This window comes from Schistocerca piceifrons, unplaced genomic scaffold (genome assembly GCF_021461385.2).
Source record: "Schistocerca piceifrons isolate TAMUIC-IGC-003096 unplaced genomic scaffold, iqSchPice1.1 HiC_scaffold_866, whole genome shotgun sequence".
Lineage (NCBI taxonomy): Eukaryota > Metazoa > Arthropoda > Insecta > Orthoptera > Acrididae > Schistocerca > Schistocerca piceifrons.
In genome coordinates, this window is record NW_025729131.1 from 1,363,239 (window position 1) to 1,384,593 (window position 21,355).

Below are 21,355 nucleotides of genomic sequence, written 5' to 3' on the forward strand. Positions count from 1 at the left end.
CACGTTTACGACTTCGATAAAGGTCGGATTGTAGCCTATCGCGATTGCGGTTTATCGTATCGCGACATTGCTGCTCGCGTTGGTCGAGATCCAATGACTGTTAGCAGAATATGGAATCGATGTTTTCAGGAGGTTAATACGGAACGCCGTGCTGGATCCCAACGGCCTCGTATCACTAGCAGTCGAGATGACAGGCATCTTATCTGCATGGCTGTAACGGATCGTGTAGCCACGTCTCGATCCCTGAGTCAACAGATAAGGACTTTACCAAGAGAACAACCATCTGCACGAACAGTTCGACGACGTTTGCAGCAGCATGGACTATAAGCTCGGAGACCATGGCTGCGGTTATCCTTGACGTTGCATCTCAGACAGGAGCGCGTGCGATGTTGTACTCAACAATTAACCTGGGTGCACGAGTGGCAAAACGTCATTTTTTCTGATTAATCCAGGTTTGTTTACAGCATCATGGTGGTCGCATCCGTGTTTGGCGACATTGCAGTGAACGCACATTGGAAGGGTGTATTCGTCATCGCCATATTGACGTATCACCCGGCGTGATGGTATGGGGTGCCATTGGTTACACGTCTCGGTCACCTCTTGTTCGCATTGACGGCACTCTGAACAGTGGACGTTACATTTCAGATGTGTTAGGACCCGTGGCTCTACCCCTCATTCGATCCCTGCGAAAACCTACATTTCAGCAGGATAATGCACGACCGCATGCTGCAGGTCCTGTACGGGCTTTTCTGGATACGGAAAATGTTCGTCTGCTGCCCTGGCCAGCACATTCTCCAGATCTGTTACCAGTTGAAAACGTCTGGTCAATGGTGGCCGAGCAACTGGCTCGTCACAATATGCCAGTCACTGCTCTTGATGAACTGTGGTATCGTGTTGAATCTGCATGGGCAGCTGTTATTGTACACGCCATTCAAGCTCTGTTTGACTCAATGCCCAGGCGTATCAAGGCCGTTATTACGGCTAGAAGTGGTTGTTCTGGGTACTGATTTCTCAGGATCTATGCACCCAAATTTCTTAAAAATGTAATCGCATTTCAGTTCTAGTATAATATATTTTTCCAATGAATACCCGTTTATCATCTGCATTTCTTCTTGGTGTAGCAATTTTAATGGACAGTAGTGTATAAATTGAAAAGAGTTGACATAATATTATATGAATGGTGTAAAAATGTTACCGCCTTACAATTTTTAAAGCATTGGCTGAAGATGCGAGGGAGATGTTGTACCGTTGACTCCCCATTTCCGACCCATATGGGACGAGGGAAATGAAAGGTATTCCGATTCGAACCACCGACGGGTCGAAGCTTAATCGAAAACACGCATCTATACAAAACATATTTATGCCGTAAAACACCAGGAAATGAAGACAACAGAAGAGATTCTAGCCAATGAGCTGTCTGCATCAGATAATTACTTCAAAATCTGGAGACTCCAACCCAGTGTGAGTAAAACAGAAGTGTGTTTCTTCCATCTAAATAACCAGTTGGCGAACGTAAAACTGGAAGTAAGTTTCAGAGGCAGAATTCTTCGTCATATTGGAACCCAAAATATCTTGGTGTCATCCTGGATCGTACACTATGCTTCAAACAACACCTTCTTAACTTAGCTCAAAAGCTGAGGACTCGAAACAACATCCTCCATAAGCTACGCGGAACTACCTGGGGATCTTCAGCAACCACCCTGCGATCTTCAGCTCTGGGCTTGGTGTACTCAAGTGCTGAGTATTGTGCACCTGTTTGGATGAACAGTCATCATACAAGGCTTGTTGATACCCAGCTAAATACGACAATGCGCATATCATCTGGCGCAATCAGATCTACTCCAGTTTATTGGCTTCCACTGTTAACCAGTATAATGCCTCCCGGTCTACGCAGATGTACTGCCCTTATGAGAGAATTCCACAAGACCTCCAGGAATTCTAACCTACCCGTGCGTAGTGACCTGCCACTTTTAAATCGCAAGAGACTGAAATCACGCCATCCAACTCTGTGCGATGCTGCTGCCATGGTTGCTAAGAATTTCAAATCTCTTGAAGAATGGAAAGGTCGGTAGGAAGCAGTGACAGATGTGCACCTGCATAATATCTTCTCTGGTGCTAAATCTCCAAGTGGATTCGACCAGCCGGCCGGAGTGGCTGTGCGGTTCTAGGCGCTACAGTCTGGAACCGGGCGGCCGCTACGGTCGCAGGTTCGAATCCTGCCTCGGGCATGGATGTGTGTGATGTCCTTAGGTTAGTTAGGTTTAATTAGTTCTAAGTTCTAGGCGACTGATGACCTGAGAAGTTAAGTCGCATAGTGCTCAGAGCCATTTGAACCATTTGATTCGACCTACCACGCAAGACCTGGACTACTCTCAACAGAATCCGTACCAGCCATGGGCGATGCAGGGATGCTCTCTTTAAGTGGAAGTAGCTGCCTGATCCAGCTTGTGACTGTGGGGCTCCATAACAGACTGAAACTTCCTGGCAGATTGAAACTGTGTGCTGGACCGAGACTCGAACTCGGGACTTTTGGCCTTCGCGGGCAAGTGCTCTACCAGCGGAGCTACCCAAGCACGACTCACGCCTCGTCCTCACAGCTTTACTTCTGCCAGTACCTCTTCTCCTACCTTCGCAGGAGAGCTTCTGTAAAGTTTGGAAGGTAGGAGACGAGATACTGACAGAAGTAAAGCTGTGAGTACCGGGCGTGAGTCGTGCTTCGGTAGCTCAGATGGTAGAGCACTTGCCCGCGAAAGATAAAAGTCCCGAGTTCGAGTCTCGGTCCAACACACAGTTTTATTCTGCCAGGAAGTTTCATATCAGCGCACACTCCGCTGCATAGTGAATATTTCATTCTGGATCCAAACCAGACTGTTCACCACATTGTCAGTGAATGCAGGATTCGAGCCTATCACGGCGCCAAAGAGGACTTCCTGCTAGCAACTCCAGATGCAGTGCGCTGGATTGAAGGACTGGATATTCAGTTGTAAAGACAAACTTAAGTTTCTTGTGTGTCAATATGTACATATGTATAAGTAATTTAATTTCATGATATGTCTGTATTAGCCATTAGCTAAATAATAATAAATAGTATGCTGTAAATCACGACGAGAAGATATACCAGATACCAGCACGTTTCTGAGCGTGCTCGTACTACGTCGGGAACGTGGTTTTGCGTCTTCACGCTGAGCAATACGTTCCGCGCGACGGCCGCAGACAGGGTACCTGAGGAGGAGGGTGTCGGTGCGCAGGTCGTAGACGAGTAGCTGCGGCCGGGTGAGGCGGACCAGCGCGCCCTGCCCCAGGTCGGCGGTGCCGGCGTCCATCACCCACAGCCGGTCGCACGCGTCCGCCCTGACGCGGTAGGCGGACGTGATGCGCGCTGGCTCGCCCTCGGCGCGCTCGCCACCCTCCAGCCGCTGCGTCTCCCAGTCCGGGTACGGCGACAGCGGCGGCGACCGTGGCGACGCAGGCGGCCTCTCGTCCCCTGCAAAGTGGCCAGCACTCACTCTCTCACCACTTAATACGGAAACATCACGGTTAAACCTCTGAACACAAGGTTGTTACGAGGGTCACGCCAAAAGGAAAGCACACAATTATTTTTTTAAATCCATCTTTTATATATGTTGAGATTGTATGGGTGCTATTCTGTCATTCTGCGCAACGGATTAATCTGTGATGTACCCTTTACCCTGTGGCTCCTGTAAGATGCAATTTCCACCCCCACACTACTACAGAAGTCAGACAGACGCTCCTAACGTTCTAAAGAGAAATGCCTGAAAAACTTTAAGTAATAAATATCTTCTGAAGTCCTCCACTGTAAGGAAATGACACAAAATATTCACAAAATTTCTTACGTAACTAGTGGGATACTTGGGTACTGGAGTAGTGTTAGTTAGTGTAAGAAAAACATGAAACTAACGAAAATTATTATTTATTTTGCAAAAATTCATAGAAATCACAATGGCACTTTTAGTTATGAACTGAACAAGATATTTCCGGGTTCTTTTCGGAATGTGAAGTTACCTTTTAAGGATAGGATTCGCTAATGAAATTTCTATACATAGTTTAAGACTGTTATTGACTTGGCAGAATGGCTGAGAGCCGCACCTACTCAACTTGAATAATCATCCGTTAGAATGTTGCTAGGTACGGTCGAGACTGTCGCGTGTGAAATGCAGTGAAGTGTACTGTTGTGGAGGAAATATGGGGTTCACAAGAGCTGTAGCATACAATACCGTAAGCTGCGATGACTGCTGTCTGCGCCGCTCGCTGCTGACAAATAACATAACTCTCGTTCTATCTGGATTGACCTTCGCCAGTCAAACTCTCCCTACGCCTTGTTGAAGTCGAGGACTCCTAATCGCCCCTAGTCTATTGGCGTGGTACACCGGTCAGATAACCAGTCCACCGTGATGCCGCTCAAAAATTCGCTCGCAGGCGTTTAACTATAACTCTGTCCGTTCACACCACACAATAAGTGTGGTGGCCAACACAGTGAACAACGCTTAATCGCAAGGACTCAATAATTCGCTCTCGACAGAGGTGCTTTCCCAGTGAAGTACTGAGGAGAGACTTGTTCCTCGCTCTTTGAGTACACGTACGAGCGCGCACGCCCTCGTTGCGTGTTCTCGCTCCAAGAGCGACAACGGAACGGCCCCTCTCCACGCCAGAGACGTGAAGCGGTATATCTTTCAGTCTCTTCCATTACTCCTTCAGCTCAAGGCGTCAGGAATATCGTCTGCCAATCAGCATTGCTCTTCTAAAACGGGAGAATGACGTTTCGTTTAAGGCGACCAATCCAGAAATCTGTAGCTTTGGCGTTTGCTGTCTCCCTGTGAAAATCCCTGAAACTGTGGTTTGTATTTCTAAAGAATGCATAGGCTGGGCGCTTCCACACAATGTAGCGGAATCAGCTTTTAAGCCGAACACGGGGTGTTCTTCCTTTCACTTGGGCAAACGCTGTCTGCTCTATGGGTGGTCACCGGACAACATAGATGGCCTGAGTCGTCGTTTGATGGGACCAGCCCCCCGGCGTGTGGTTTGCGTCTCCCGATGTAAAAGCCCCTGCGACCGTCGTGTCTTGAATGTGTGTGTACACCAGCTTTGAGTATTTCAATCTCGGAGCGCATTCGCGATTTACTAATTATTTGCATGTCGTTTACATGAATTCATGCAACATTGACTTTATCTTATCGAGTTTGGGTTCGAATGAAGCGTCTTGATGTGCGGAATATGATTGTGAGGGCGGAATATGTAAGCAGTGAATGTCAGGATACCACGACGTCTTACAATGTTTGAAAGTTTTACAGTGTGTAGATACATCCTTTAGGAACAATATTTTCATTTCTCAACATAATTTCCATCCCTCTCAACTGCCTTATGCCACCTTGGAACCAGCGCCTGTATACCCGACTGGTAAAATTCTGGACCAACCTGTTGTAACCACTGTTTGGCAGTGTGCACATGGGAGTTATCATCTTCAAATCTTGTTTCACGAAGAGTCTTTCAGTTTCCCAAAAAGGTGATACGTCAAATGGAGCCAAGCCAGGACTGTAATGCGGGTGTTTAGTGTTGTCCATCTGAGTTTTATGATCGCTTCCATGGTTTTTTGACTGACATGTGGCCATGCACTGTCGTGCAACAGCAAAACATCCTGATTTTGCCGATGTGGTCGAACACTACTCAGTCGAGCGTGACGTTTCTTCAGTGTCGTCACATATGCATCAGAATTTATGGTGGTTCCACTTGGCATGATGTCCACAAGCAAGAGTCCTTCAGAATCGAAAAACACCGTAGCCATAACTTTTCCAGCAGAAGGTGTGGTTTTGAATTTTTTTTTCTTGGGTGAATTTGCATGATGCCACTCCACTGATTGCCTCTTCGTCTCTAGTGAAAAATGATGGAGCCATGTTTCATCACCTGTCACAATTCTTCCAAGAAATTCCTCTCCCCCATTCTCGTACTGTTCCAAAAGTCCACTGCATACCCTGGGAACCCACCTGGCACAAACTTTTTTTAACGCCAACATTTTCAGTATTCTGCAAACACTTCGTTCCCCTATCCCAACGTAGCGCGACAATTCGTTCACTGTGATGCGTCTGTCAGCAGTCACCAATTCCTTAACTCTCTGCACATTGTCTGGAGTGTGTGCAGTACGAGGCCTGTCGCTGCGAGGACAATCCTCAATATTTCCGTGCCAGTTTTCATCACGTAACCTGCTTGCCCACAGACTAACTGTACTGCGATCGACAGCAGCATCTCCATACACCTCTTTCAATCTCTTGTGGATGTTTCCCGCTGTCTCGTTTTCACAGCACAGGAATTGTATGACAGCACATTGCTTCTGACGAATGTCAAGTGTAGCACCCCTCTTGAAGACATGCTGTGACGGCGCCAGTCACGGGAACAGGTTGAACTAAGTTTGAAAACAAGCGAGAAGGATCTATCTACACACTGTAAAACTTTCGCACACGCAGAATGAAAACTGTATTTTTACAAAATAGTGTGCATTCTTTTACAGTGACCCTCGTAGTACTACTGCATATTTTCTACATGGACAACTGCAAAACTCAAACAATATTAAAGGGTGAAACATCTAGGCAGATTTAAACTGTTTGCCGGACTGAGACTCGAACTTTGGACCGTTCCCTTTCTCGGCCAAATGCTCTTACCGACTGAGCTATCCAAGCACAGCCTTACTACCACCACTAACTCATCTCCTACACTCCAAACTTCACAGAAGTTCACTGTAAAACAGCAAACAATCCCAGACTGTGGGCAAGCCATATTTCCACAATATCCTTTCTTCCAGAAGTGCTAGTCCCGCCAGGCAAGCGGAAGAGCTTCTCCGAAGTTAGGAAGGCTGAAGATGAGGTACTGGCGAAAGTAACGCTGAGAGGTCGGGTACTGCATTGATAGCTCAGTAGGCAGAGCACTTGCCCACGAAAGTCAAAGACTCAGGTTCAACTCCCGGTCCGGGATGCAGCTTTGATTCTACCAGGTGCAGTATATCGATTCAGCCAAAACACGATGTATTATAACTTTACTGACTCTACAAATACGACAAAGATAATGGCGCCGGACGCTGTGATCGAGCGGTTCTAGGCGCTTCAGTCCAAAACCACGCTCCTGCTACAGTCGCAGGTTCTAATCCTGCCTCGGGCATGGATGTGTGTAATGTCCTTAGGTTAGTTAAGTTTCAGTAGTTCTAAGTCTAGCGGACTGATGACCTCAGATGTTATGTCCCATAGTGATTAAAGCCATCTGAACCATTTTGATAATGTCTTTCACAGAAAAGAATCCAGTTTGATTCCAAATAATAATAATAAATGATAAAATTTTACAAAAAGTTTCCCACTTCAATTGTCCAGGGTGTGATATAAGTTTTAACTATGAAAAAAGACATTCAGGAGACGGTTGATAAATACCAAGCTATGTCTGGAACACTTAGAAGAACTTAGGGGAAGGTAACAAGACAGGAAACACGAATGAAATTTTATGAAGTTATAGTTGTACCGACTCCTGTGTATGGTTCCAAACCACGGCAGTAACAAAAAAGAAAAATCACGAGCCGTGGGATAGCTCCTAATATTGCGTCGGACCTCCTTTTTCGCGACGTAGTGCAGCATCTCGATGTGGCAGGGTCTCAAAAAGTCATTGGATGCCCCCTGCAGAAATATTTACACATACTATAGTCGTTCATAATTGCGAAAGTGTTACCGGTGCAGGATTTTGTGCACGAACTAACCTCTCTCGATTATCTCTCACAAATGTTTGATGGGATTTTTGTCGGGCGATCTGGATGGTCATAACATTTCCTCAGATTGCCCAGAATGATCTTCAAACCAGTTCCGAACAATTGTGGTCCAGTTACTTGGCACACTGTCATCTATGGTTCAAATGGCTCCGAGCACTATGCGACTTAACTTCTGAGGTCATCAGTCGCCTAGAACTTAGAGCTAATTAAACCTAACTAAACTAAGGACATCACACACATCCATGCCCGAGGCAGGATTCGAACCTGCGACCACAGCTGTCGCTCGGTTCCAGACTGTAGCGCCTAGAACTTAGAGCTAATTAAACCTAACTAAACTAAGGACATCACACACATCCATGCCCGAGGCAGGATTCGAACCTGCGACCATAGCTGTCGCTCGGTTCCAGACTGTAGCGCCTAGAACCGCACCGCCACTCCGGCCGGCTGTCATCTATCAGAAATTCCATAGCTGTTTGGGTCATGAAGTCCATCAATGGCTGCAAATGGCCAATGACCAGTTCAGCTGGAGCAGAAGACCCAGACCATTCCACGTAAAACTTAGGTCCATGGCTTGGTGGGGTCTGCACCACACTCCAACCCTACCATCAGTTCCTACCAAATTAAATCGGGACTCATGTGACCAGGCCACCGTTTTCCAGTCGTCTAGGATCTAACCGGTATCGTTACGTGCCCAAGAGAGGCGTTACAGGCGATGTCGTGCTGCTAGAAAAGGCACTTGCGTCAGTTGTATGCTACCATAGCCTATTAACGCCAAATTTCGACGCACTGTCCTCACGGAAACATTATTCGTACATCCCACATTGATTTCTGCGATTATTTCCCACAGTGTCGCTTGTCTCTTAGCACAGACATCTCTACCCAAATGCCGCTGTTCTCAGTTTTTAATTGAAGGCCGTTGATCACTGCATTGTCCCTCGTGAGAAGTAGTGCCTGAAATTTCGTATTCTCGGCACACACTTTACACTATAGATCTCGGAATATTGAATTCCCTAACAATTTCCGAGATGAAATGCCCCATGCGTCTTGCTCCGACTATCATTCCGCGTTCAAAGTCTATAAATTCCCGCAGCCACAATCACATAGGAAACCTTTCCACATGAATCACTCGAGTCCGTCAATGTAATGTCCTCTTTACACCTATTGTACGCGATACATCGCCATCTGGATATCTGCATATCGCTATCCCATTACTTTTTTCACCTCAATGCAAAATCAAATAGAAGGACGATGTTCCTAGAATGATAGAAAATGGAATGCGAAAAAAGATAGTGAATTATCGGCTGGCTGCAAAGTGAGAACTGGGTAGACAATCGATAGCAGATGGATGGATGGATGACGGAGACCGGACCAGGTGACTACAGCACCTAATCCTTGAAAGGAGATTATGTCGATGAAGTTTCAAATCAGTGCATATCCCATTGCAGAGTGAAAAATTCATTCTGAATACTAAGAGGTGTTTATAAAGAGGTATCATATATCCATGCGGGAGGCGCTATTCAAAACTAGAAGAAAAGAACCGGTAATGATATGTTCGGAACACAATACCTATTGTGATACGGTGCAGATTGCTCTTTTCTGTTGCATAGAATTAGATGCTATAGACAGTGCTGCTTGAGGTTACCACACATCCTGACAGATCCTTCCGCCCTTTTTTTGCAGAGAATCACCCATTGTTCCAAGAACACCTGCATCCATTGTACCGTGTCGTGTAACTACTGCACATTGTCTATGCGTTGCGCATACACCAATGTCCCCACAGCTAGAAATCCAGCGGATTCAGGTCAGGTAAAAGGGAAACCCATATAGACGACAATCGTCGTCTTTCTGCATGGATATCGCTGTACAATAGCGTTGGTAATTCATTGGACAGAAATCGGCGACAAGGGACCGACATTAAGCCGTGTGGTGAAGTGTGTAGCCCTCTGCTTCTACCAGCGACAATTCCTGCCCGTGCGTTGCCACTGAACCGATCCTGTTGCCTGACCTCCATGATTAGTCGAGGACTTGTATCTGCTCACACTTGCATACTACAGTGTCATAATATGGTACGCATATACCGATTACTATACACTAATCTTTACAAGTAAAACGGCCCATATCTCAACAGGTATTGGTTTCCGGATAAACACAATGTGATCAAAAATATCCGGACACCCCCAGAAACATACGTTTTTCATATTAGGTGTATTGTGCCGTCACCTATTGCCCGGTACTCCATATCAGTGACCTCAGTAGTCATTAAACATGGCGAGAGAGCAGAACGGGCCGCTCCGCGGAACTCACGGACTTCGAATGTGGTCGGGTTTTTGGGTGTCACTTGTGTTATACGTCTGTACCCGAGATTTCCTCACTCCTAAACATCCATAGGTCCACTGTTTCCAATGTGGTAGTGAAGTGGAAACCTGAAGGAACACGTACAGCACAAAAGCGTACATTCAGACCTCGTCTGTTGACTGACAGAGACAGGCGACAGTTGAAAAGGGTCGTAATGTGTAATAGACAAACATCTATCCAGACCATCACACAGAAATTCCAAACTGCATCAGGATCCACTGCAAGTACTATGACAGTTAGGCCGGAGGTGAGAAAACTTGGACTTCATAGTCGAGCGGCTGCTCATAAGCCATACATCACGCCGTTAAATGCCAAACGACGCCTCGCTTGGTGTAAGGAGCGTAAACGTTGGACTATTGAACAGTAGAAAAACGTTGTGTGGAGTGAGAAAACACGGTGCACAATGTGGCGATCCGATGGCAAGGTGCGGGTATGGCGAATGCCCGGTGAACGTCATCTGCCAGTGTGTGTAGTGCCAACAGTAAAATTCGGAGGCGGTGGTGTATGGTGTGGTCGTGTTTTTCATGGCGGGGGCTTGCACCTCTTGTTGTTTTGCGTGGCACTATCATAGCACAGCCCTACATTGATGTTTAAAGCACCTTCTTGCTTCCCGCTGTTGAAGATCAATTCGGGGATGGCAACTGCATTTTTCAACACAATCGAGCACCTGTTCGTAGTGCACGGTCGTTGGCGGAGTGGCTACAAGACAATAACATTCCTGTAATGGACTGGCCTGCACAGAGTCCTGACCTGAATCCTAAAGAACGCCTCTGGGATGTTTTGGAACGCCAACTTCGTGCCAGGCCTCACCGACCAACAACAGTATAGCACTCCATGGAGAATGGGCTGCCATTCCCCAAGAAAGCATCCAGCACCTGATTGAACGTATGTCTAGGAGAGTGGAAGCTGTCATCAATGGTAAGAGTGGGCCAACACCATATTGAATTCCAGCATTACCGATGGAGGGCGCTACGAACTTGCAAGTCATTTTCAGTCAGTCTTCTAGTTTTGACCCACACTGTCTCCTGTAGGATATGTGACACTTTTTTTAAAGCCCTGTACGAGATGGGTACGGTATGGTAAGCTGTTGTGGGGAAGAGCAAGTTATGAAAGCTGATAATTAAAAATAAAAAACGAATACTAAGAATAATGAAGTGGGTTGTCAAAAAGAAAACGCGCAGGATTTTTTAAAGAATTATGATTATTTCAGTATACAACGTAAGGCTTATATTCGGTGAATTGTTCAAGATATGGGAATGAGGTTTATATCAAATGATAATAGGCAGAGGGGGTAAGTAGTACTCTTGTATCAAACAATATTTTGAAGCAAGTACCCTTTCGTTAAAAAAAAAAAAAAAAAAAAAAAAAAAACGCAGCGAATCACGTTTTTAATGAACGCTATTGAAAAGAAGTTATAACCCTCTTTAATTCTGAAGATTATGATTTTGGCAAAAGTATCCGAGAAATGTGTGAAAACTGAAGGGGAGTGCGACCAGAGTCGGCTATTGTATTTTAAACATTGTAAAATAGCGGTCTCATGCCAGTTTCCATCATACTATCAAATATTTTGATCGTTTCCTTTTTTCACAAAAGCTATTCACTTAAAAATGTGTTCATTGATACATCTGAAATACTTTTCTAAGCTCCACATACACTATATATTAGTATATACTGTAGTTTCATTTCAAGGACTGCAGCTGACCGTCTTGTGTAAAATATGCTAAGAGGAAACATACTTTATCTCTGTAGCGTTGGCCTATCTTGTTGGACGACGAAGCAAGGCATGAGAGCTCCACTTGATGATATTTCAACCCCAATAGCAGATTTTGGTCGCCTTGTATTTCATCTTAACCACATTTCTCTGAGCAATTTAGAGAAATCACGGAAAACCGAAATCTAGATGCTGGATGTGGAATCGAACCTCCGTCCTCCTATATGCGGATCCAGTGTGCCACCTCACTCTGTAAGACGCACATGTCACTGAGGCGATACTGTATGTGATATGCTACGTCACGCGCGTGACGCAATGGTTGTCCGTGCGACACTCGGGTTGCCACGGGAACGATACCAAGCAACAAGACACAGCAGTTGGCGATAGCTTCGTGTGCGGCGCATTGCTACCAGTCTCTTCTTGAACAGTTTCCATGTATTTGACGTATCTATTCCAGCTATGGCTCTCCTTACAGCGTTAAAGCAATTTTGTATGCTAGCTACATTTGGTATGCAACATTGTATGGTCCAAATTGCATCAGATGTAAACTGGAGGGTGACTACATTTCTTATTGCAAGGTTTTCAAAATATGTGCTGTGTTTTACTTAATTTCGAATTATCAACAAATATGAGCTGTAGGAAAAGAGAACCAGTTCATTATCGAACTCTGCTATCAGAATTCAGATGCCAAAGAATCTAATTTTTTTTCGAATAATTCCCTCAGAATGGAAATATTGCATCTCAGAGACAAATGTGAATCCCAAAACAGTAGTTCCTTAAGTTTTTACGCGAGAAGTAAACTTTTACATAGAAAATAACTACAGAGACGGTTGTACCGTTGCTTCATCCACATAAAACTATTTTGAGCCACATCAGATGACTTGAAATGTCTATCCTCCTGTATCATACGATGCAGTTGCGCGGAGAAACTTACACTCCATTTCGCTCTAGGCCATACGCAGAGAACTGTATTGATGTTACATCGCTGTCGTCCCAGTGTGAACCAGTTATGGTAACTACGATGTAAATGCTTGGAAAAATACCAATAATTTTCATAAACATTATACAGCTGTTACTAAGAAATGTGAACTCTTAGTAGCATCAAAATTGTGGGGAAAATAGGCGTGTTTCTTGCTGAACATCTTGATTCATATTAATCACGTTAGTTCTGACGCTGAGCTTTTTGTATTACAATGTTTTGTGAAGATCAGTTAAATACATTTTTATGTACAGGCCCCACACTTGAAATCTGTGCACTGTGTAACTGACTTACTTACACGCTTGAAACCTTAGGTACACAAAAACAACATATCTATCTTAAAAACTGACTACAATCATGTCGTTTCAACCACAGGTTTTTATTCTAGAAATATTTACATCTGGTAATCCAAACTAAGATTACTTTTTATAATTAATCAGTGTGTATTTTCCTTCATGTTGATAGCACGGTAAATGTTTGCAGTCCACTTTCCTCCAAATAGTGCCTTTAGTTCAAATAGGTATTTTGTGCATAGAATAAACATACCACGAAATTTAACTCTCGAGAAATTCAGTTCAAAGATATATTTGACCTATGACTGACCTTTGTTGTTTCTAATATATTCTAGTTGCCTAATTTTCATGGTTTACATGTTCCTCATCCTATCTATTTCTTGTTTCTCCTTGAGATTCTGGCATCTTCATTTGCCTCAAGGACTCACTTCTCAGCTTCGGTTACTCTCATGGAATCAATTGGTAAGAATGATTATCTTATATTAAACGCAGAATATATTCCTGGCAATTGTAGAACTTCACGCCTCCTAACTGCCCCACATTAAAATGAATTACAGGTATATAACTCTGAGAATAGGAACTCGAACTACAGAAAAGTCTGTAAGAAAAACAACGCTCGAAAGCCAAATATAGACAAGGCAAACATAAGAACATCGCAAAGCGTATCTTCTAATAGTGGTGTTAGCTTGCAAAGGAACTGTGTAGTATACGCTTCTCGAGCAAGAATCTAATGATGACATTGAAGTGTGAAAGCAGCTGAAACAAGAATGTGTAGGATACACATAGACAGGTCTTTAAATTCATTTTTAAACAGCTTCCTCATGTCCAGTTCAATAATTTTAACCACCATTTTGTTCAAAAAGCTCTAAATATCAATTTAAGATGAAAAATAAAATATCGATGTTTTTGAAGTGAAAGTTACCAAGGGGGAAGTAACACAGGGTGACGGATGAAGATGTTGCTCACATTTAGAGCTTTTTTTTCCCTCCGTAATGGAATGTAGTTGACAAATGGGGTTTGATGCAATGAGTAAAGCATAAGTTGAACTTTCTATTGGTATTTTTATTGAAAAATATTAATATCTTCATTGTGTAATTAGGAGTTTCTCATCGCAGCTCTGAAATGAGTAGACCGACGGTTGTCGCTATAACGTGAAATTAACATATCACCCTGACACTTACAGATGCAATTTTAATTCATCGTAGGACTTTGCAAACAAAAAAACGAAAAAAACGAAATTATACAAATTTCAGTATTAACATAAAAAATCGGCTGCGGTGAACTGAAGAGAATTGTCTGCTTCAATAGAGACCAAAAATGATTAAAATCGGATGAAAACTGTAGCGATGGCGATGACAAACATTCCGGAAAACGTGATTTTGATAAAAACGCGTTCACAGTTTGACCAGGATTTATCATATAAAATGGGACAAAACCTGAAGCTCATGGGATATTATCGATGCCTGATCCATGATAACTATCGCCCCTACTAGTGAATGGCCGCTTTCTGCTACTTTGACCTGACAAGCCCTCATTTTCGTCCTCAAGGCGCCTTTCGTCACTGAGATCATCGCCGCTGGCGTCTCTATCTTCATAGAATCGGCGCATTTCATCGCCGATTTTGATCTGAAACGCATTTGCCACGTGAATTAAGGCAGTATGGTCCACACTGAATAGACATTCGGCCAAAATTGAAACAATGTTGACAGTTTCGCTTCGGCTGGATGTTATGTTTGGAGCGTATGTCCAAATGAGACCACTGAAACTTTCGTTCACATTTTGCATAAAACTGCCCAAACAACGCTCCATCAAATTAGGTTTACTCAGATCGGTATAAATAGGGGTGATGGCATCGACAACGACTTGTAGCAATGGCGTTTTGTGTTTGTAACTTACCAGTTCACCGGTTGCTTTAGCGCGCTGCCAGATGCACGAGGATTGCTCGCAAGCAGGACAGAAGTAATGTTGACGAATATCATCCGATAAATTTTTGTGAAGTAGTGTGTCATATTCTCAGCAGAGTCTAAATTATCACGAATATCTTTTCTATAATACTGAGGGTCTACCAGGGGCCGTGCAATCTCGGCTTCAAACGCTCATAGAATTGTTACTTTTTGAAATCCTCTCATAATATTTTGGGGAATACTTCCTCAATGTATGCATGGTGATACATTGATCGTGACCGGGCCAAATATCTCACGAAGTAAGCGTCAAACGTAAAAACTACAAAGAACTAAACTTGTCTAGCTTGAAGGGGGGAACCAGATGGCGCTGTGGTTGGCCCCCTAGATGGCGCTGCCACAGGCAAAACGTATATCAGCTGCATTTATTTAAATAGGAATCCCCATTTTTTATTACATATTCGTGTAGTACCCAAAGAAATATGAATGCTTTAGTTGGACCACTGATTTCGCTTTGTGATTAGATGGCGCTGTAATAGTCACAAACATATGGCTCACAAATGTAGACGAACAATTGGTAACAGGTAGGTTTTTTAAATTAAAATTATTTCGGTTGTTCCAATGTGATGCATGTACCTTTGTGAACTTATCATTTCTGAGAACGCATGCTGTTACAGCGTGATTGCCTGTAAATATCACATTAATGCAATAAATGCTCAAAATAATGTCTATCAGCCTCAATGCATTTGGCAATACGCGTAACGACATTCCTCTCAACAGCGAGTAGTTCGCCTTCCGTAATGGTCGCACATGCATTGACAATGCGCTGACGCATGTTATCAGGCGTTGTCCGTGGATCACGATAGCAAATATCCTTTAACTTTCCCCACAGATCTGGTGAACGTGCGGGCCATGGTATTGTGTTTCGACGACCAATCCACCTGTCATGAAATGGCTATTCAATACCACTTCAACATCACGCGAGCTACATGCCGGACATCCATTATGTTGGAAGTACATCGCTATTCTGTCATGCAGTGAAACATCTTGTAGTAACATCGGTAGAACATTACGTAGGAAATCAGCATACATTGCACCATTTAGATTGCCATCGATAAAATGGGGGCCAATTATCCTTCCTTCCACAATGCCGCACCATACATTATCCCGCCAAGGTCGCTGATGTTGCACTTGTCGCAGCCATCGTGGATTTTCGGTTGCCCAATAGTGCGTATTATGCCGGTTTACGTTACCGCTGTTGGTGAATGACGTTTCGTCGCTAAGTAGAACGCGTGCAAAAAATCTGTCATGGTCCCGTAATTTCTCTTGTGCCCCATGGCAAAACTGTACACGGCGTTCGAAGTCGTCGCCATGCAGTTCCTGGTGCACAGAAATATGGTACGGGTGCAATCGATGTTGATGTAGCATTCTCAACACCGACGTTTTTGAGATTCCCGATTCTCGCGCAATTTATCTGCTACTGATGTGCGGATTAGCCGCGACAGCAGCTAAAACACCTACTTGGGCATCATGATTTGTTGCAGGTCGTGGTTGACGTTTCACATGTGGCTGAACACTTCCTGTTTAATTAAATAACGTAACTATCCGACGAACGGTCCGGACACTCGAATGATGTCGTCCAGGATATCGAGCAGCATACATAGCATATGCTCGTTGGGCATTTTGATCACTACACGATATCGACCTTTCTGCGATTGGTAAACGGTCCATTTTAACACGCGTAATGTATCACGAAGCAAATACCGTTCGAACTGGAGGAATGTTACGTGATACCACGTACTTATACGTTTGTGACTATTACAGCTCCTTCTATCACAAAGCGAAAAAAAGTGGTCCAACTAAAACATTCACATTTCTTTACGTACTACATGAATATGTAATAAAAAATGGGGGTCCCTGTTTAAAAAAACGCAGTTGATATCCGTTTGACCTATGGCAGCGCCATTAGCGGGCCAACCATAGCGCCATCTGGTTTCCCCCTTCAAGTTAGACGAGTTTCATTCTTTGTACTTTTCTCGTTTGATGCTTATTTCGAGAGATATTTGGCCTGGTCACTATCAATGGACCACACTATATACATTCGAATAACGTAATAAAATATTTTCGTGATTTTCGACCGTCACCATGTCGATCCCCTTTAATCGTGTCAGTTGTGTTCGTGTGCTCTTTACCAATGTGGATTGCTTCTGCATCATATCGCGAGTAGCATCGCGTATCGTTTCACCCTTGACCATCGTCTCTCCTGGACTGCTATCTCCACACAATCCAAGCCAAGGGACGCTCCCGACTCCGTCTCCTCAAGCTCCTTTCTGGCCGCATGTGGGGTTTGGACCCCTTCACCATCCTCCACACCTATAAATCCCTTATCTGCCCTATTCTGTGCTACGCTCATCCCGCCTGGATCTCCGCCCCTCCTACCTTTTTTCAAATCCCTTCAAATTCTAGAACGCCAAGCGCTCCGCCTCGCCTATCCCACGCGGATCCTCTATGACCTTATTCCGTTCCCGCACCTCCTTCTTTTCCTCGAACGGATACGGATCCTCTACACCTCCCGCAAACTTAATCCCCATCACCCGCTTGTCTCTCCCATTCTCTCCCAACCCCGTCCACTGCCGCGCCTGCATTCCCACATCCCACCTGCTCTCCATCTCTCCACTCTCCATACCCTCGCCCAAGGTGGCTTCCAGCAACTCCCCCTCCCTGATGATGCTCTCACCCCCCCCCCCATCTATCCCTCCTACCAACTTTGATCCTCCTCTTCTGCACCCTGTGTTTTTCTCCTGAGGGCAACCTCTCTCCTTTCTCTCTCTTCCTCCCACCCTCCTCCCCTGGGCTTCCCCAACCCCCCCCCCCTACCTTCTCTCCTCCCACTCCCTTCTCCACTGCCACTGGCATCTACACACTCCCCTCTCCCTCCTCCCCCCTCCCCCCTCCCTCCTCCCCCCTCCCCCTTCATTCCCTTTTTGGCAGGTCCCGCATTCGAACAGTGAACTTTGGCGCGCCAGAGATCATCGCCTAGTGTTTGTGTGTGTGTGTGTGTGTGTGTGTGTGTGTGTGTGTGTGTGTGTTGTCGTGTTCGTGTTCAAGTGTTCCAGTGTTACTCGTTTGTCCTATAATGTTCGCGTGTGCCATCTGTCCTCACTGTGCGTGCCCACATGTCTGAACATTTTTATTTTGGACTCTGCGCCCGTAAACGGCTCCACGTGTTTCACTTTTGTATGTCTACGTTTGTATGTCGACCATGTCTGTTCTGTGCTTGTCTTCTTTTGTTTCATTAGTTTTCTCTGTGGCCGAAAAGTGGCATAATGTGTCGCTGCTGGCCTTCCTGTATCAGGTGTGAAATTACCAATAAAGAAAAGAAACGCGAAACTTCCTGGCAGATTAAAACTGTGTGCCGGACCGAGACTTGAACTCGGGACCTTTGCCTCTCGCGGGCAAGTGCTCTGGCAACTGAGCTACCCAAGCACGACTCACGCCCCGTCCTCACAGCTTTACTTCTGCCAGTACTTCGTCTCCTACCTTCCAAACTTTACAGAAGCTGTGAGGACGGGGCGTGAGTAGTGCTTAGTAGCTCAGTTGCTAGAGCACTTGCCCACGAAAGGCAAAGGTCCCGAGTTCGAGTCTCGATCCGGCACACAGTTTTAATCTGCCAGGAAATTTCATATCAGCGAGGACACCGCTGCTGAGTGAAAATCTCATTCTAAAAAAAAAAGAAAGCGTAACGTATTGTCTCAGTGAGAACCGCACCAAAGAGTTTTCGAAAGGCATAAGAAAGTACGAGGGGGGACCCAAAAGAAACCGGACTCCGAGGGCGCTGCCACTCGTAAACGTAGTGCAGAGTTCTCACGCTAGATGGTGTTAGTAGAGACCTTCATGAAGCAGCTGTGCAGACGGCGTCAGTGTAGAGCTGAACGTGGAAGTGTGGTATTGTGTTTCTCTGACTGTTGGCGGGTTATCTCTGCGATGTCGTTATGGCAATTTTAAAAGAACAAAGAGTGGGTGTGAAATTTGTTTCCTGCTTAAAAAAACTGCAACGGAGACACACCAAATGCTTCAGGAAGCTTCCAGAAGGACGCAATGAGGCGCACACAGGTTTTCGAGTGGTTTGGGCGCTTTAAACGTGGTGAGGTGTGTGTTGAAGACCAAGCTCGTTCTCGACGCCCTTCAACATTGCAAAATGAGGAGAACATTGAAAAGGTCCGTCAAAAGATCGACCAAATTTCAGCAGAGACAGGAATCGGTTGGAGCTCGTGCCAGCGGATTTTGAGTAAGGATTTGCAGATGAGACGTGTTGCTGCTAAATTTTTTCCGCGCCTTCTCACACAGGAGCAAAAAAACCATCCGCATGAATGTGTGTCAGGACTTGAAAACAGAGATTGCACGTGATCCAAACTTCTTGAACAAAGTCATTACAGTGGATGAGAGTTGGTGTTACGGGTATGACCCAGAAACCAAGCAAGCGTCAAGCCAGTGGAGGACTCCCAACTCTCCCAGACCAAAAAAAAGCAAGGCAAGTGAGGTCAAATGTTAAGACGATGATCATTGTCTTTTTTGATGTTCGTGGAATTGTGCATCGGGAATTCGTACCCCGTGGCCAGACTGTTAACCAGCACTTTTACTTGGATGTTTTAAGGCGTCTGCGAGAGGATGTGAGGAGGAAACGCCCGGAACTTTGGCGATCAGGTGACTGGTTTCTGCATCACGACAACGCTCCAGCACACACGGCCTTACGAGTGACCCACTATTTGGTATCTCAGAAGTGGTCCGTCGTTCCCCACGCTCCGTATTCGCCGGACCTAGCCGCGTGCGACTTTTTCCTACTTCCACGAATTAAAAAAACGCTAAAAGGGGAGCGTTATGACGATGTGGAGGTGGTAAAAACAGCTTCGCAAAGGGTACTGGACAATATCAAAGAGTTCCAAACATGCTTGCAACAGTGGGAAAATAGACTTGACAAGTGCATAGCATGTAATGGAGATTATTTTGAAGGTAATTGAAGTAATTTTGTAAAAAGGTTCATCAATAAATTTCTTATGACAACAATCCGATTTCTTTTGGGTCCCCTCTCGTATAACCGTGCAATAACGTGTTTCAGTTAAGACATCGACAGCAGTAAAACCCTCTAGGTGAGTGGGGGGCAGCGGAGGTGCCACTCACTGTGTACGGTGACGTATCCCAGCGTGGCTGGCACGCCGGCCTTGCGGCGCGGCACGGTCAGGAAGAGGCGGTCGCGCCACACCTCGAGGCCGTGCGGCAGGTTGGTGTGCGGCGTGTAGCCGGCCCGCAAGGCGTCGGCGGCGGCCGGCTGCTCGGGCCACGTCCAGCTGACCGCCTGCCACGAGAACGCCTTGCGCACGCCCTTGGTGGACGACGCCCGCGCCTGCGGCGTCACCGTCGCCAGCAGGACCGCCGCCGACGTCAGCAGCGTCGCCGCCGTCGTCAGCAGCGCCGACGTCGTCATGGCGCGCCGCGTCTGCGCCCAAACGTCCACGTCAGGACCTTTGTTAAAAGTCCTGGGAACACACTGCATCTCAGGAAGCTGCTACGGATGCGAGGAAAGCTTCACTGCAAATACGAACGTAGCCAAAGCCTCGTGGGCAAACAAAAATTTAACGAAGCCAAACTTAGCGTAACGAGAGTACCACGTAGAGTTGTGATCTACCAAAACTATAGTTCTGTATTGTTGGTAAATAACGAGGTGCATTCAAGTTCTAAGGCCTCCGATTTTTTTTCTAATTTACTACTCACCCGAAATCGATGAAACTGGCGTTACCTCTCGACGTAATCGCCCTGCAGACGTACACATTTTTCACAACGCTGACGCCATGATTCCATGGCAGCGGCGAAGGCTTATTTAGGAGTCTGTTTTGACCACTGGGAAATCGCTGAGGCAATAGCAGCACGGCTGGTGAATGTGCGGCCACGGAGAGTGTCTTTCATTATTGGAGAAAGCCAAAAGTCACTAGGAGCCCGGTCAGGTGAGTAGGGAGCCTGAGGAATCACTTCAAAGTTGTTATCACGAAGAAACTGTTGCGTAACGTTAGCTCCATGTGCGGGTGCGTTGTCTTGGTGAAACAGCACACGCGCAGCCCTTCCCAGACGTTTTTGTTGCAGTTCAGCAATGAATTTGTTCTTCAAAACATTTTCGTAGGATGCACCTGTTACCGTAGCGCCCTTTGGAAAGCAATGGGTAAGGATTACGCTCTCGCTGTCCCAGAACATGGACACCATCATTTTTTCAGCACTGGCGGTTACCCGAAATTTTTTTGGTGGCGGTGAATCTGTGTGCTTCCATTGAGCTGACTGGCGCTTTGTTTCTGGATTGAAAAATGGCATCCA

General features: G+C 45.5%; 1 protein-coding gene across 1 annotated transcript in view; it reads right to left on the reverse strand.

The window, feature by feature from the left end:
- The window catches only part of LOC124771032 (L-dopachrome tautomerase yellow-f2-like), a 51,299-nt gene extending 30,753 nt beyond the window's left edge, over positions 1-20,546 (reverse strand). Inside the window, exons 1-2 of the mRNA XM_047249272.1 lie at positions 20,174-20,546; positions 3,223-3,484 (exon numbers count right to left, since the gene is read on the reverse strand). Coding sequence (XP_047105228.1) covers positions 3,223-3,484; positions 20,174-20,546 — 635 coding nt within the window. The remainder of the gene's footprint in view (positions 1-3,222; positions 3,485-20,173) is intronic.
- Positions 20,547-21,355: the final 809 nt, after the last annotated feature.